A 16,835-nucleotide genomic window follows, 5' to 3' on the forward strand; every position below is an offset into this window, starting at 1 on the left:
CTGCAGGCTGCAGTCCATGGAGTCACAAGAGTCGGGCACGACTTGCTGATTAAACCACCGCCAATATCAGTCATTTTTCCAACATTTATTCTGACAATTGAAGACATGCATCTTGGCTTTTATTTCACAGAGTCTGTATAATCTCAACATCCTAATTGTTCTTTGTCTGCTCTCCGGGTTCTGAACCACTTGTGGAGCATCACTTACATTTCCAGTTATTCTCACAGAACACATCACGTGGGGTCTTTGCTCTCTGGCTTCCGGCTGGGTTTGTCCTTAGGAGGCACTGCAGGGACCATCATGTGGGAGGAGAGGATTCAAGGCATGGATGCCCCGACACTTACCTCCAGGGCTGCGCAACAGTAATCCCTGCATTCCTCTACCTACAATGGTAACATTTGTTCAGTGACCCCTCTGGGAGGCTACAGCTCTGCTGGGATCTAGAAACAAATGCCTTCTGCTGTCCCTTCAGTCTAGAGGGAGTAATAGCTTCCTGCTATTTCTAATTCCAGGGGGCTCTGCCTCCTATTGCTGTTAGCTGCCGACATCTCTATAAATAGCCTGGTCACTAAATTCTCTCCAGTTAGCTCTTTGAGTCTGCCTTCTGTGTCCTTCTTTAGGACATACCATATTTCAGACACTCAAAAAGTATAGATTATCAACAAGAATTAACACATATTATAATATTCACACACCCTCTTTATGTCAAATTTGGCTTACTGTAATATAGTGCATGGAGAAGTGCTCTGGTAATCGAGTCAGAAGGAAAACAAGGCAGAAACAGTTTGGTTATTAATGTGTGAAATGCAGAGACTCAATGAGCAGCTGCTGCCCTGCCTACAAATTACTGCCCACACACCCCAGTTTCTTCAGAAGAGGAGAGAGAAAGAAAAACATGGATGGAGCAGTGCCTCCAAATTTCAGACGGAAGAATTCTGGCATAAAATTCTTCACCCAGCCAAACTATTCATCAAACCAAAGAATAATACACTTTTGGACTTCCCTGATGGTCCAGTGGTTAAGAATCCACCTGCCAGTGCAGGGGACACGGGCTCGTTCCCTGATCTGGGAAGGTTCCACATGCTATAGGGCAGCTGAGCCCGTGCATCGCAACTACTGAACCTGTGTGTCCTAGAGCCTGTGCAACAAAAGAAACCATAGCAATGAAAAGCCCGCATGCCGCAAGAAGAGAATGCTCACGCCAGGCAGTGAAGACCCAGCACAACCAACAATTAATTAATTAATAATTTTTAAAGAATTAAAAATAAGCAAAGGGCTGTTCAGAGGGTGGTAAAGGGAGATCCTAGGAGGGTGGCTGTCGTCCAGATGCAGAATAATCCAGTCCAGGTGGGGGCATGTCAGAAAGCCCCAGGAGGATATTTCCAAAAAGCAAAAACTGATAGAATACCCAAAGTACCCTCACTTCTTTAAAGAGTCATACAGATAGAAGAATCATCAGAGTTCTATTAGTGAGAGCTACATAGAACATAATGAGTCAAAAACAAAGGCAATATTATCAATTCAGGGAGAATAAGATGTTGTGCAGAAAAAATAGTAGAGTTTACGTGTGAGTATAATAGTCATGGGAAAGAAAAAGCTGAATGAACTAAATATGATTGTTATACAAATAAACTGGGAAAGTGAAGGAATGTAAAGAGTGCAAGAGAGCAATGACTATCAGCTATTGCATCAGTCATTGAGTAATGCAGGAGACTGGTTGTGACCGAAGAGTCAAAGGCATCATGTGTAGAGATTTGGATGTAAAGCCAAAAAAAATCAGCTAAAGATATTGAAGGTGGTTGCCAGTGGGAAGACAGAAATTTAAAACAGAGAGGATTACAATAATAGTCTATTTTATGAGAAACCATGCACAGATATTTGACTCCTTAATTTATTGGTAATAATTTAATTATTATCCATGTATTCTAAGAAAACAAAAATAAAGTTAATGACTAGTGTGACACAGCTGCAACCACCTCAAATATGTTAATACTTTAAAAGGTCTAAACCACAACTGGAAATAAACACAGTTTTTGTCATTTCATAGATGAAGAAACTGAAGCATCAAGAGGGAAAAGGGATATGTTGAAAATAAACTACACCTTCAAAAATAATAACAAAAAATAAAATAAAAATAATTTTCAAATAATAAAATAAGTAACAGAACACACACAAAAGAAAAAGTGCCAGTGTTGCAGGAAGGGGGACCCCTTCCAGGGCCCGAAACTAGGATCTTGTCTAACACTTGGAAATGAACTGTCAGAGGAGACTCATCTGCTGACAAAGCAAGAAATCTTATTGGGAAAGGGGACCAGGGTGGACAGCAGTAGGGTAAGGGAAACCAGGAGAACAGCTCTGCCATGTGGCTCAAAGTCTTGGGTTTTATGGTGATGGGATTCGTTTCCGGGTTGTCTTTAGCCAATCCTTCTGACTCAGTCCTTCCTGGTGGTGCACACCTTATTCAGCCAAGATGGATGCCAGAGAGAAGGATTCTGGGAGGTGGTTGGACATGTGGTGTCTCCTTTTGACCTTTCCTGAACTCTTCCGGTTGGTGGTAAGCTTATTAGTTCCGTGTTCCTTACGAGGACCTCCTGTTGTAAAGTAACTCATGCAAATGGTTACGATGGTGCCTGGCCAGGGTAGGCAGTTTCAGTCAGTGTGCTTCCCCTAACATTAGTAAGACCAGGACAGGGAGCTGAATTCAGGCCTTCTGGCTGCACGTTCTAAGCTTCCCCAGTTGAACTGATGGATCCAGAGTCTGACACAAGGACTGAAATTCTGGGTGTGTGAGGCCATTACGATCAGTTGGCTCCGTCTGGAATTGATCCAGGTCTTCTAGGCTAACAGGCTCTGGGGAAAAGAAAAAGAAATAAATAACTGACCAACTGGTTGCAGAATAATGCTTTTCATTCCCTCAGAGATTCTCCTTCAGTTGCTTCAAAGTCAGATTCTGCCTTCCTCTGAAGGAAGAACACACCTGTTCTTTTTTTGCATTCTTTTCCCCAGCTCTTGCTGAACTCCTCCCCTGACTCCATCAGCGTCATCACCTGTCCCTGCTGCCACCACCGTCCGCGACAGGGACAGAAGTCGCAGGACACAAGGACAAGATCCAGGAGTGAAAACCCAAGGCCTTTCCGCCTTGAACCCAGATCCATTCTCTAACGCAATGCAAGGCTCCCTCACAGACAGGACCCAGCTCCATCTTCCTCCAGCCCAGGAGTGGACACACACACAGCTCCTTTCTCTCCTCATTTCTTGGCCTTCTCACCCACACAAGTACCTGCTCCACCGCCCAGTTCCACCTCAACCCTGACCTCCACCTCCTGCAGCTCCCCTCCCCCTCGCCCCCAGCCCTGAGCCAGCAGCTCCGAACTGGAAAGCCCATCCGGAGGCCCAGGGGACAGCAGCCCTGTCTAGGAACACTGGGCTGCCCCGGACTCTCCCCCTGACCGGACCTTGGAGCACTGCTGGCCTCGCCCCAGCCCTCACTCTCTGCCCAAGCTCCTAGGCTACACTTGGCCTTTCCTGCTCCTTCCTGGGAATCCCAGCTCCACTCCAAGTGCTGGGCTGGGCTGAGGCAGAGCAGGCCCTCCTGCCTTGCTCAGCCAGGGAGTCAACCAGGACCCGCCCTCACTACCTGCAGGGGATCTGCTTTTCAATGTGGATTGGGGTTCTTGAGAATTTCCCCAGAATGAGGCTGTACCTGGCCCCCTCTGCATCCTGGGACTGCCATCCCACCCTCCACCTCCCAGCAGGAGTGACCCATTTGAATTCCTATTTCATTCAGTATGCATGGAATCCTATTAAGGTCTGCCACCTGAAATCACAAACAATTTTATTGAACATTAAAAACTTCAAAAGTGATTTTGAGATGATTTTCACAGTTTTCCTGGCAAATGCCCCAACACATACAAAACAACCATTTATGCCCCAGAGGAACCAGAATTGATATTCCCCAGAGAAGAGCAGGAGAAACTACAGATCTGCTGGGTCCCTGCTCTGGGTGCTACACGGACAGAGTCTGCTGCTATGAGAACTAACCATCCCTGTATGCCCAGGCCAAAGGCTAACTGATAAGAGAATTAGGTTTGGGGATAAGAAGTCATGCTCCCAACAAGGCAAATGACACAGAAGAAGCGGCCTCGACAGAAGCCGAGTCTCTGCCACCTTTTTCCTGTTCCACGTTCTGCCTTTGCTCTTTGCCACACACAAAGCTCTGCTTCTCTTTTCCTCTCCCCTCAACCCCCTTGATGATGGAGAAGTCAAAGTGACCATCCCTTCCTCCAAATCGACAAGGCAGTGACCACCACGAGCAAGGGAACTGACTCAGGGGGCAGGGTGAGGCCACGGAGCGCAGACCCAGTGCCCTGCTCTAAAGAGCCCTTGGACTGTGTCCCAAGGGGCTAGGTAGGAAAAACCTGGAGATAGGATAAAATCAGTGACCCCAGTTGCCTGAGGATTGACTGGTCTCCTCTCCTCAAATGGTCAAGGGATATCTACCAGTCCTCCATATTATGGGGAAGGAGAGCCCAGCTAGCATGGGGGCACTTGATGGGAACTTGCGAAAGGTGCAGGCTGGGAGTGATCCAGCAGACACTCAACTCAGAAGATAGTTCATGGAGGAGGAATTTGAGAGGCTGCAAGACATCTCTAAGTGGGGCCTGGCAAGGGCACATCACATGCAGTTTGAGCCTTATGATTCTTTCACTTGGATTCTGAATAATGACGGAAAACCCAGGGGGGTAGAAATGCAGACAGGCACACAGGTCATCGCCTTTCCTCTGAATTCCTCTTCAGGTTTTTATCCCCTCCTCACCAGGTACAGACACTTTACTAAAGATTCTCTCTGATTCCTGGATCACCTACACGCTCTCAACCAGCACATAATCCAACACGTGCTCCCTAGACAAGCTGCAGTGAGCCTGACAGAAAACAAAGAGAGCTGAGACCAGAGCAGGGAGCCGAAATCCTCATCGCGGCCGAATCTCACCCAGAGCACCCCCGCCAAGATTTCTCACCTGGCCTCGCTGTAGCCGATGCTGTCATCCTGTTAATACAGACACAAAATCCGATGATAGCAACAACAGCAAGAGCAGCAACAGTGCTCACAATGATCCACCGTGATCTCTGGAGCACCAGGGTCTTTCCTGAAAAAGGACGTTATTATATACAAGCCGGGCACCCCAGAGCCACAACCTGCTCTCCTCTCCCTGGCCCTGGCCTCTGACCCTCCCAGGGTCACAACACCCTCCAGGCTCACCCCAGTCTCACCCAAGGGTGCGAGGTGTGTACTGTGATTCCCGCTGTGTCCCACAAGGCACTTGACCCGCTGCTCCTCTCCTTGGGGAATTATTATGGTTTCCCAGGTATAGTAGGTCCCGTTCCCATCAGGCAGGACACCCCCAGACTCCAGGGCATCCCGGCTCATGGGTTCCTCGTCCCGAAACCAGGCCACTGAGATATTCCGGGGAAAGAAGCCAAAAGCCCTGCATGTGAGGTGGACCATGCCCTCCGAGTCCCGGCGGCGGGTCACATTCACGGCTGGCGGCACTGTGGAGAGAAAGCACAGAGCCGGTGAGGCCCGCGGCCAAGCCCTGCTCCCTCGAAGGAGGACGGGGCACACAGGGCTGCTCCTCCTCACTGTTACCTCTGGCTGAGCCCTCTTCCCCCCAGGCCTGCTCCAAGTCTGTTCTGCACCCTGGGGCCCAAGTCCTCTGGCGGGGAAGGGGAGGGGTGGGATGGGCCTCACTCTCTTGGATCCACTGTTGATGCTGGGGAGGGGGCTGTGAAGGGTGGGCTCCTGGGAACTAGAGGGAATTTTCTGGATCAGGCAGCCTGGGAGCCAGGGGCCCATCCCCATCTAAGGGCCTCCTCTGCTGCCTGACACCCACCTCCCCTCGTACAGTTTCTATCAGAGGACCCGCTGCTCCCCTGGACAATTGTCACAGAAGCAGTTCATTTCCCCCCAACCCACCCATCTTTCTACAGTGGATTTAACAGAACAGGAAAGAAACCCCGGGACACCATGCCAACAGACCACATATGTGCCCAGAGGACAGGGAGGGTCTCCGTGGGCAAGTCGGGATGGGAGGCTTTAAGATCAGGGCAGAGGAAGGGCCTGGCCCAGGGTCAGTACCTGTCCTCTCCATGAATCCCGTCCAGGATTCGAGGTAGCCCCGCAGTCTTCCACAAAGTTCTCCCTGCACGTGGGCCCGGTAATGCTTGCTTAGAAAGCCGTCTGTGTCCCAGGACTTCTCCATTTCCATGGCCAAGGTCTGAGTCGAGGACTGGGGCAAGGTACATCCGTGGGCCTCCGGGTAACAGGAGAGGAGGAGCTCCCCATCGAAGTGGAGAAGCCGGAAGCCTCGGGGGTGGCTGTCTTCACGGATCTCACAGCCCACGGTCTCCTGGAGGGAATGTAAGCCTGCCCCATCCCCAGCCCCCGAGCAGTGACTCCTCTGGTCCCGAGGGCCTCTGTTCTCCCACCCAAGTGAGAAAGTCCAGATAGAGGGCTCCCCCCTGCTCCCCTCCCTGTCTTCCCTGTGCTGCTGAACTCACAGACCCCAATTCCTCACCCCTACCCCCATCCCCAAATTCAGAGGAAAGAGGCCCGTGCTCTGGGCTGTAGACCCTCCTGGAAAATGCCCCACAGCACTCTTGCCCCCTCTGCCCTCTCACCTCTTTTCTCCTCCTGCAGGGACAGGATTTCTGCTAGAAGTTTCCTGAGCTCCTTCCATGCCTCGTTCAAGTCCTTGGACTCTGTCTCCCATGTCTCTGCTCCCAGCCTTTCAGCCCACTGTCCCTGGGGCTCTGCCCTCCACTTCGTGTCATCAAAGTGCAGGAAGGTCTGACCATCCAGGTATCCCATAGCAAAAAATCTGGTCTGAACAAAGCCATCCCGGGACAGCACCGTAGTGTTGTAAGAAAGCCTGTGGGATCCTGGGGAAGGAGGAACCGCAGATGAAGCTGCTTTCTGGAGACAAGTGCACATCAGATGTTTAACAGACAAGTTCTGTGTCCTGACCTACTCCAGGTGCTGAGGATGCAGAACATGCATGTGTTCAAGGGACCAGAATGAGGATTTCCATACAGGAAAAATGCAAAAGAGAAGGAGGGAGAGGGGAATGGAGGAGTGGAGAAAGAGGGTGGAGATGGACACACATGTAGGACAAGTGCCAGGACAGGGAGGCGTCGGCTCCCTAGGGGTCCAGGCAGCAGGGCAAGGGGAGAGGCAGGAAGAGGGAGAGGGGAGGTGGAGTCGGAGGGAGGGAAGGGCAGTGTCAGACCCAGGACCAGAGGGATCCCTGGTCAGAGGGGGGTCAGGTGAGATGGAGAGCTGCCGCCCCTGGTGCAGGCTCATCATGGACAAGGAGGGCTCCAGGGAGGCTGAGGCAGGAGGCAGAGGGGTTGAGGGGCTGGGCTGTGGCCCCAAGAGAGATGAAGGTGGGCCAGTAACCTGGGGGAGGTGAAGGAGTGGGTCTGGGCCCAGAGGGCAAAGAGGCCTGGTGAGGCCACGGGTGGGGGCTGTCCCCTGGGAGGAGTCAGTCCATGTGCACAAGGGTCATGGGAATTAGGAGTAGGGTGGCAAGAGAAGATAGAACTGAAGGCCAAGGTGCACACTGGGAAGCACCTATGTGGTGGGAGGGGTTGGGGGAAGTGACGTCACACCTCCACGGAGGGTCAGGGTCAGGCATCCAGGAAGCAGGAAGTGGGGGCCTGGGAGAAGACTGCCTGTAGCAAAGGCCTGTGACAAAGTGGCATAAACAAGGATTTTGGATACAAGACTGAGATAGTGAGAGCCCACTGGGCTCATGGAACCAAAGAGAGGGTGATGAAGGCTAAGGAGGTGGGCAGTGGACCAAGGGCAGTATTCCTACTGTGGGAAGGGAAGAGATTGCAGAGGAGATGAGGTGAGGGCCTGGGATTGAGGGGCAAGGGATGAGCATGGCTCAGGGGTGACCCACCCTCCTCTTGGGTTAAGGTAAAGACAGAAGAGGAGGGACGCCCTGGGTGAGGAAGAGTGAGGGTAAGGTGGAGATTCTGGGCACCAGGGGGCCTGTGATTGATGAGAACTTGGTGAGGGTCCAAGGCACTCGGACAAGGCTGGGAGCAGGGCAAGGTGCCATGGGGGGAGCTGCAGAGGGACCGGGGCAAGTGGAGTCCAGCACCTGTGGCCTGGAGAGTGGAGGAATCCAGAGGGTGAGGTTTAGGATGCAGGAGTGGGGGAGGGGCCGTGTTGGGTCAAAGGCCCCCCTTGGACGAGGGCCAAGAGCAGGTGCTTGCACGGGGGCAGAGGTAGGAAGATGGGTGTCAAGTGGGGGACAGGTCCTCCCCCAGGGGCTGGGCACTGTGCTCAAGGCCCAGGGATCATTGGCGGGAGAGCTCCCTCCTGGTGATGATAATAGGGCATCACCTATTTGGAGCGGAAATCCATGGGTAAAAGTCATCCCAGGAAAAGTAAGGTTAGTGAAAGCTGAGGGGAGGTAGAAGCCTTGCAGGTGACCGATCCTCGCAGGAAAAGACCCACGAGGGGACGGGGTGGGGGGGGCGGTGACTGTAGCGGGAAAAGGGATGAGGGTGGGGACGCCCTAGGAAGAGCTCAGAGAACGATAGAGGGGAAGGGGCAGCACGGAGCAGGGATGGCAAATCCCGAGGGGGCTCGAGGGCCAGCAAGGGAGGAGGTAGGAAGAGATTCAGTTGTGGGACCACAGGCACAGCGGAAAATTAGAGTTCACGTTAGTGGGGGGGGGTGGGGGGAGGGGTAAGGGGGGAGGGGAGGAGAGACCACGGAAACCGCAGGAAGAATCCTTTGGTTCCAAAGCCTTCAAACCTAACCTCCGTCAGTGATTCAGGAGAAGCCACAGTGCCCATAGCAGTAGGAAGAGTGTGGATCGAGCTTGCCCCTTCCCAGAGGCCCGGTCACTAGAAGAAGGACCCTAACTCTCGGGGCTGAGGACCCTTAACGCCGCCTGCCTGGAAACTCCTTGTTTCCAGCCGCCAGAAATAAGAGACGGCAGAGCTAAGAATAGGAGAGGGCAGCTTTCAGGGGCCGAACAGGGCGCCCCACAGACGGCTAAGAAGTGATCGCCTGAGCCTGGGACCTGGAAGAAACTTGGGCGCCACTCAAGAGAGCTTCGGGGCGGGGGAGGGGGGGAGGTGAGGCGGTGGTGGGGAGCGACAAGGAGCGGGGTGGGGACCAGGCTGCCTTGTCAATCAGAGGAATCTGAGGACTAAGACATGTGATGAGGAGGAAACCCGGGGAGGGCAGGTAGGGCAGGGAGAGCAGAGGCTAGGAACTGGAAAGAGACTGAAAAGCGGGATGCAGCGCTCGCCACACACCGAGTGAAGTTCCCGGCCGCTCCTTGACCTTACACTCCATCCCCCCGGCCCTCACCTTCCTCCCACCACCCCCCCAACTCCTCTATTCGCCCAACCCCCGCCGCAATTGAGACGGTCCCCGCGACGCTCACCGAATCCCATCAAATACTAACCACATGGACCCCTGAAAACACCCCGGGCTCCGTCCGGACTGAGACCTCAGTGAACCCCACTCACCGGCGGCGGTACCCAGGAGCACAAAAAAGGCAGCGCCGGCTAGAAACGGCCAGACAAGAGAGAGCCCCATGGCCCAGATCATGTCTCCCTGCCAGAGGCTCAGGAACAGCACAAAAGCTGGCGGACCCGAGAAACCGCGGCGGCGAACAGAGTTGGAAGTAGGGCTGACAAATCCATTCCTGCCCCTGGCCCTGCCCGGGCCCCGCCGCCGGTCCTGCCCCCGCTCCTTTATAGCAGTTCCCTACGCTCCTCCCTGGCGAATCCCATGGAGGGAGGAGCCTGGTAGGCTACAGTCCACCCGGTCGCAAAGAGTCGGAGACGACTGAGCTACTTCACTTCACTTCACTTCCGCCGCTCAGTTGTACTCTGCCTCTCATTACTAACCATTCCACTAAGATCCTTATGCAATACTTTTGTTGTGGGCCCAAATGGCATGCCTCAGAAAGTTTTAACATTTCTTAGATTTCGCATCATTTTTGTTAATTACTTTGACCATCATAATTTACTTAGCAGGTCAGAGATTGGGTCCTTTCCCATCCCAGAGAGATTCTTTTTCACTGCTAAAGCTCAGAAGTGATAGGAGGCATAGAGTGGATGGAGTCTGCCTCCCAGTGCAGGGAACCTGGGTTCCATCTTGCTCTGGGAAGACTCCACAGGCCCGGGAGCAGCTGAGCCCCTGTACCAACTGGGCTTCCCTGGTGGCTCAGACGGTAAAGCGTCTGCTGTAATGTGGGAGACCTGGGTTCGACCCCTGGGTCGGGAAGATCCCCTGGAGAAGGAAATGGCAACCCACTCCAGTACTCTTGCCTGGAAAGTTCCATGGATGGAGGAGCCTGGTAGGCTACAGTCCATGGGGTCACTAAGAGTCGGACACGACTGAGCCACTTCACTGGTTCACCACAACTACTGAACGCCCTCTCCCCACTCTAGACCAGCTCCCAGCAACCAGAGAAGGCCCCACGTGCAGCAACAAAGACTCAGAGCAACCAAAAATAAATAAATAAATGAGTAGTGAAGGTATAGACAGGCAGATGGAAGCCAGCTCTCCTGACAGCTAGACAAGCCCTTTCCTCAGTCTTCTTTCCAAGACTTGCTGGATGTGGCTGCTCCAGCAAGCTGGTTCACTTAGGTGAACCCTCTCCCTCTCCCCCCAAAGAATTTTAATACTAACGTTAACATGCTGTTTGTTTCCCAGCTCGGGATGATTGTAATGAGAGATAATGCCAACTACTCTGCGTGGGTAGTAGGACTCCAGATTTGGGGGGCTCGCCTGGATTTAGCCCTGCAGGGCTGCCTCCTCCCCCAGCACACGTCGCAGCTAGTCCGGTATACCAAGTGCTTTTCCTCCGCCCACCCGGCCTCCAGACTCCCCTGCTTTGCTCTATAAACTACTTTATCTCCATTCTTTCTTTTGTACCTCTGGACTCACCAGCACACGGGCCTCTTTCTCTCCGCAGACGTCTGGTACCACTACAGGGTCGGGAAAGGAAACAGAAAACGACCCGAAAGTTGGGACCTTACATAATCCAGGGCGGGGCTCGGCAAACCCTCGGAAAATCGCCCCTCCCCTCTAACTCTGGCTTAAAGGGAAGTATGCTGTTCGTGGATTTAAAAAAAAAAAAAAAAAAGCAGAATGAAGGAATTTATGGGCAGGTTGGGAGAGGGGTGAGCTGCATTTAGGTTTCTGGTTCTGAAACTGCTCAACAATGAACATCTGAAGGCTGCAGGCTGTGAAAACGCAGATCTGCCCGGGTCCGCGGAAATTCCCAGTTGTATGTCCGAAGGGAGATACCGGAACCCGACTTATTTCAAGCACTCTCTAGGTCGATTCTGAAGAGGTTTTTTCCGAGCCCCCGAGCCCACGGGGCCGCTTTTGAATTCTAGGATCCAAGTACATTCCCCGCCGCCTCGCGTCGCCCCGGGAAGGAAAGAGTCCGCAGCGGAGCTGGCCTTCGAATCCCGTCCCGCCCACCTCAGAGGAAAGCAGAAACGGGATCCAGGAAAACACACACACCGAGGTTCTGTCAACGTTAGGGAGGAAACTAGACCCAGAGTGACTTTCTTCAAAGACCGGGGTGACTTCCTGAAACGATACAATAGCTGCAGAGCCGTGCGGTGCTTCAGCCTTTGCAAATGCCAGAGTGAGCTCTGACGGGCTTTGGTCCTTGACCGGCCCCGGATGAGGGACGTGTGCTTGAAAGCGAGGGGATAAACTGTATAAGTGAGAGTGGAAAAGGAAGGAGGGAAGGGGAAAGGGTTGAAAAAAGAAAAAAATAAGAGAAAGGGAGAAAAAAGCTACAGGGGAGATGAATTTTTAACTGTAATTTTATGATTTCCAACATCTTTATTCTTCATCTAGATCTGTCTTTTGTTCAAGTTTGCTGTAACTGTTTGGTCTCTCTCTGAATGCATACCTAGACGGCTGTTTTTGTTACTGCCCAACCACTGGGGCCCAGTCTCTCCCTCCAGATGTGCAAGGCATAGCTCTCAGCAAAAAGACAAGGTGTCCTGTTTCTTTTGTTTACCTAACCAAAAGACTCATTCCAAAGTGATTTATATTTTAAAAATCAACTTTGAAAGTACATACTTTACATAAAACACCCTTTTGAAACACATAGCTGGTTGAGTTTAGACAATTTACATGCCCATGTCACCATTACCACGATGAAGATGTAGAACTATTGTTTAGTCGCTAAGTTGTATGCAGCTCTTTGCAACCTCATGGACTGTAGCCTGCCAGGTTCCTCTGTTCATGAGATCTTCCAGACAAGAATACTGGAGTGGGTTGCCATTTCCTTCTCCAGGGGATTTTCCCAAACCATGGGTCGAACCTGGGTCCCTTGCATTGGTGAGTGGGTTCTTCACCACTCAGCCACCAGAGAAGCCCCAGAGTCACGTAGGGTGGATGTCAAATTCCCTCAAAGAAATATCATTGGGAGAAAATCTTTGTGACACTTTAGTAAAGTTGCTCCGTCGTGTCCGACTCTTTGCGATCCCATGGGCTGTAGTCTACCAGGCGCCTCGGTCCATGGAATTTTCCAGGCAAGATACTGGAATGGGTTGCCATTTCCTTCCCCAGGGGATCTTCCCAACCCAGGGATCGATCCTGGGTTTCCCACATTGCAGGCAGATGCTTTACCATCTGAGCCACCAGGGAAGCCCCTGTGACACTTTAAGCCCACACAAATGCTCAAACAGAACCAACACCAGAAAACCAAAATCCTAGTTCAGATGAGATCTCTGAAGCTGGCTGTAATTCTTTGTGGGTTGTGTTAGGTATAAATGATAACCTATTTAGGGCTATAGCTTAGTAGCCCCTACATCCTGGGAGCATCAGAAAGGACCCTAGATCTTCAGTTACCCACAGTGAGGTCATTCCTGGGGCAAAGGTAGAATCTTCTTGAATTACTGAGGATTTTACATTTACTCAGTGACACTGTGGATGTTGATTTCATCTATGAACATTTTGGAATTAATTTGCTTTGACTCTAAATAAGGACCAGAAACAGGAAGCCAGGAACTGATCTTGAACCATCGCCCCACCCCATGACTCATGCAATAATCCTAAGAGTTTTTGAGTCAATGAAATCCATGGTTAGAGAAACAGTAAACTCTCCCTTTCAACATGTTTCAGATATCTCAGCTTGCCTGGTAATGTTCTAACTTGAACCCCAGACTTAACATTTAAAATTTATATTTTTCTTGGTACAGATTTTTATTTTTATTTCTTTTAAATGTTTATTTATTTAATTTTGGCTGTGCTGGGTCTTCGTTGCATGGGCTTTTCTCGAGTTGTGATGAGCGGGGGCTACTTTCTAGTTGCGGTTCACAAGCCTCTCATTGCTGTAAATTTTCTTGCTGCCGAGCACAGGTTCTAGGGCGCACAGGCTTCAGTACTTGCCGGCACATGGGCTCAGTAGTTGAGGCTCCTAGGCTCCAGAGCACAGGCTCAATAGTTGTGGTGCATGGGCCTGTTTCCCTGCGGCATGTGGGATCTTCCCAGATCTGGGATCAAACCCGTGCCTCCTGCATTGGAAGGCTGATTCCTCACCACTGAGCCACCAGGGAAGCCCTGATTTTTAAATAATTCCTGTATTTTACAATGAGTTTGTTGCAGTAAGCTGTTGCAGCCTGGCAGAGCAGAAACCAGAACCTGCCCCATGACTCAAGGATAAGGCAAACTGTGCCCTCGTGATTGTCCTAGTAAGCATGCCAATGGTGGGACGTGCTCTCTGCTCCCCTTCACTGCCTACCCCTGCATCTGTCCCCATGGAAACAGAACAAGATGTGCCTGGTCAACTGCAGAGCCTTAACTTGTCTCTTTATGGTGCGCTAATCAAACTCCCCAGTGTAGCTGTTCCCTAATGATCTGATGTGACTTCTGCCAATAAAAGTGCAGGCTGAAAGGAGCCATTTTGTCTTCCTGCCATGGAGAGCAGGAGGGCCCCCTGACTCCCTGGTTGTGAGATTACATGTGTCTGTCTTTTCATTATGCGCTCGCCCCCATTTCAGGTCTTTCTCACCCACTGTGCTGGACAGGGCAGTAAGCCATCTGTAATCACCTATAAAATGAAGTGAACAGATGTGTAGATCATTGGCTTTCTGCTAACATTGTCTCTAAAATGTATCAACACTGAAATCCAGTCACTTCTGACACCTCTACTGCTTCCATCCTAGAAGCATCCTCTCCTCAGTAGTAACAGGCTAGCCTTCCAGGTGGGCTCCCTGCCCTGCAGTCTATTACCCACAGAACAGGACAAGATCCTTTTTCTTTTCTTCTTTAATGAATGGCATCTTCTTTTTTATTTATTTATTTGGGCACACCGGGTCTTCTTTACCACTTGTGGGATCTTGCCCAGCAGGAGGGCTTCTCTGTAGCTGTGGCTGCAAGCTCAGTAGTTGCAGCCTGTGGGCTTAGTTGCTCCCAGCCATGTGGGATCTTAGTTTCCTGACCGGGGAGTTTCCTGCTTTGGAAGGCAGATTTTTAACTACTGGACTGCCAGGGAATGATCTTTTAAACTGACCTTTTAAAAGACGACATGATCTTTTAAGCTGTGAATTAGAGCATGTCCTCGCCACCACACCCCAAGAACACTGCAGTGTCTACCCTTCTTAGAATGAACTCCCAGCCCCTCATCAATGCCGATAAGTCCCTCATGACAGGGCCCCTCTGGCCACCCTAGCCTCAGTCCACCACTCTCAGCCCAGCTCCTTCATAAACACACACGGGCCTCTAACATTGCTTGATCCTGCCCAGGGCTCCTGGCCTTGCTGTGACTCCACAAATGCACCCCTTCTCCAGAAACTCACCTGGTTGGTTCCCCCTTCCATTCAGGTCTCTGGTCCAGTGGCCCAAGGTCAAGGCCTCAGAATCGCGGTGTCTAACAAACCCTGAATTATTGCCCTTGCTATCGCCACTGCCAGTCTTCTAGCGCAGCCATAATTTTCTCCAGAGCAGTTATCAGTGATATCAGAATATTTGTTTTTGTCATCTGTATCATTGAAATATATATTCTTTAAAATAAGAAGTTTGGGGCTTCTGTGATAGTCCGGTAGATAAAAATCCATTTGCCAATGCAGAGGACATGGGTTTCATCCCTGGTCCGGGAAGATTGGTCAGGCAATGCAGCAACTTAGCCGTGTGCCACAAGCACTGAGCCCGAGTGCTGCAACTACTGAAACCTGTGCACCGAGAGCCCGTGCTCGCAACAAGAGAAGCTCCTACTTGCTGCCACTAGAGAAAGTCTGCTCACAGCAACAAAGACCCAGTTCAGTTCAGTTCAGTTGCTAAGTCGAGTCCGACTCTTTGTGACCCCATGGACTGCAGCACACCCAGGCCTCCCTGTCCATCAACAACTCCCAGAGTTTACTCAAACTCATGTCCACTGAGTCAGCCATCCAACCGTCTCATCCTCTGTCATCCCCTTCTCCTCCTGCCCTCAATCTTTCCCAGCATCACGGTCTTTTCAAATGAGTCAGCTCTTCACATCAGGTGGCCAAAGTATTGGAGTTTCAGCTTCAACATCAGTCCTTCCAATGAACACCCAGGGCTGATCTCCTTTAGGATGGACTGGCTGGGTCTCCTTGCAGTCCAAGGGACTCTCAAGAGTCTTCTCCAACACCATGGTTCAAAAGCATCAATTCTTTGGCGCTCGGCTTTCTTTACAGTCCAACTCTCACATCCATACATGACAACTGATAAAATCATAGCCTTGACTATACAGACCTTTGTTGGCAAAGTAATGTCCCTGCTTTTTAATATGCTATCTAGGTTGATCATAACTTTTCTTCCAAGGAGTAAGCATCTTTTTATTTCATGGCTGTAATCACCATCTGCAGAGATTTTGGAGCCCAAAAATTTAAAGTAAGCCACTGTTTCTATTGTTTCCCCATCTATTTGCCATGAAGTGATGGGACCAGATGCCATGATCTTAGTTTTCTGAATGTTGAGCTTTAAGCCAACTTTTTCACTCTCTTCTATCACTTTCATCAAGAGGCTCTTTAGTTCTTCTTCACTTTCTGCCATAAGGGTGGTGTCATCTGCATATCTGAGGTTATTGATATTTCTCCTGGCAATCTTGATTCCAGCTTGTGCTTCATCCAGCCCAGCATTTCTCATGATGTACTCTGCATGTAAGTTAAATAAACAGGGTGATAATATACAGCCTTGAGGTACTCCTTTTCCTATTTAAAACTAGTCTGTTCTAACTGTTCATTTCTAACTCTTGCTTCCTGACCTGCATACAGATTTCTCAAGAGGCAGATCAAGTGGTCTGGTATTCCCATCTCTTTCAGAGTTTTCCACAGTTTATTTGATCCACACAGACAAAGGCTTTGGCATAGTCAATAAAGCAGAAATAGATGTTTTTCTGGAATTCTCTTGCTTTCTCGATGATCTAGTGGATGTTGGTAATTTGATCTCTGGTTTCTCTGCCTTTTCTAAAGCCAGCTTGAACATCTGGAAGCTCATGGTTCATGTATTGCTGAGGCCTGGCCTGGAGAATTTTGAGCATTACTTTCTAACATGTGAGATGAATGCAATTGTGCGGTAGTTTGAGCATTCTTTGGCATTGCCATTCTTCGGGATTGGAATGAAAACTGACCTTTTGCAGTCCTGTGACCTCTGCTGAGTTTTCCAAATTTGCTGTCATATTGAGTGCAGCACTTTCACAACATCATCTTTTAGGATTTGAAATAGCTCAACGGGAATTCCATCACCTCCACTAGCTTTGTTTGAAGTGATGCTTCCTAAGGCCCACTTGACTTCACATTCCAGGATG

The 16,835-nt window shown here is 50.6% G+C and overlaps 1 protein-coding gene and 1 long non-coding RNA gene across 2 annotated transcripts; one reads left to right on the forward strand and one right to left on the reverse strand.

Moving 5' to 3' along the window:
• Positions 1-70: 70 nt before the first annotated feature.
• LOC133059680 (MHC class I polypeptide-related sequence B-like) lies at positions 71-10,945 on the reverse strand. Its single transcript, XM_061147119.1, has 6 exons — positions 9,556-10,945; positions 6,679-6,939; positions 6,137-6,424; positions 5,272-5,550; positions 5,019-5,147; positions 71-2,850 (listed from the first exon to the last, which is right to left on the reverse strand). The coding sequence occupies exons 1-6, from the start codon at positions 9,635-9,637 to the stop codon at positions 2,702-2,704; spliced, it is 1,188 nt and encodes a 395-aa protein (XP_061003102.1). The 5' UTR covers positions 9,638-10,945; the 3' UTR covers positions 71-2,701.
• Positions 2,420-3,864, forward strand: LOC133059683 (uncharacterized). Its single transcript, XR_009693601.1, has 2 exons — positions 2,420-2,554; positions 3,007-3,864. It is a non-coding gene; the product is annotated as an uncharacterized LOC133059683 (long non-coding RNA).
• Positions 10,946-16,835: the final 5,890 nt, after the last annotated feature.

This window comes from Dama dama, chromosome 7 (assembly GCF_033118175.1).
Source record: "Dama dama isolate Ldn47 chromosome 7, ASM3311817v1, whole genome shotgun sequence".
Taxonomy (NCBI): domain Eukaryota; kingdom Metazoa; phylum Chordata; class Mammalia; order Artiodactyla; family Cervidae; genus Dama; species Dama dama.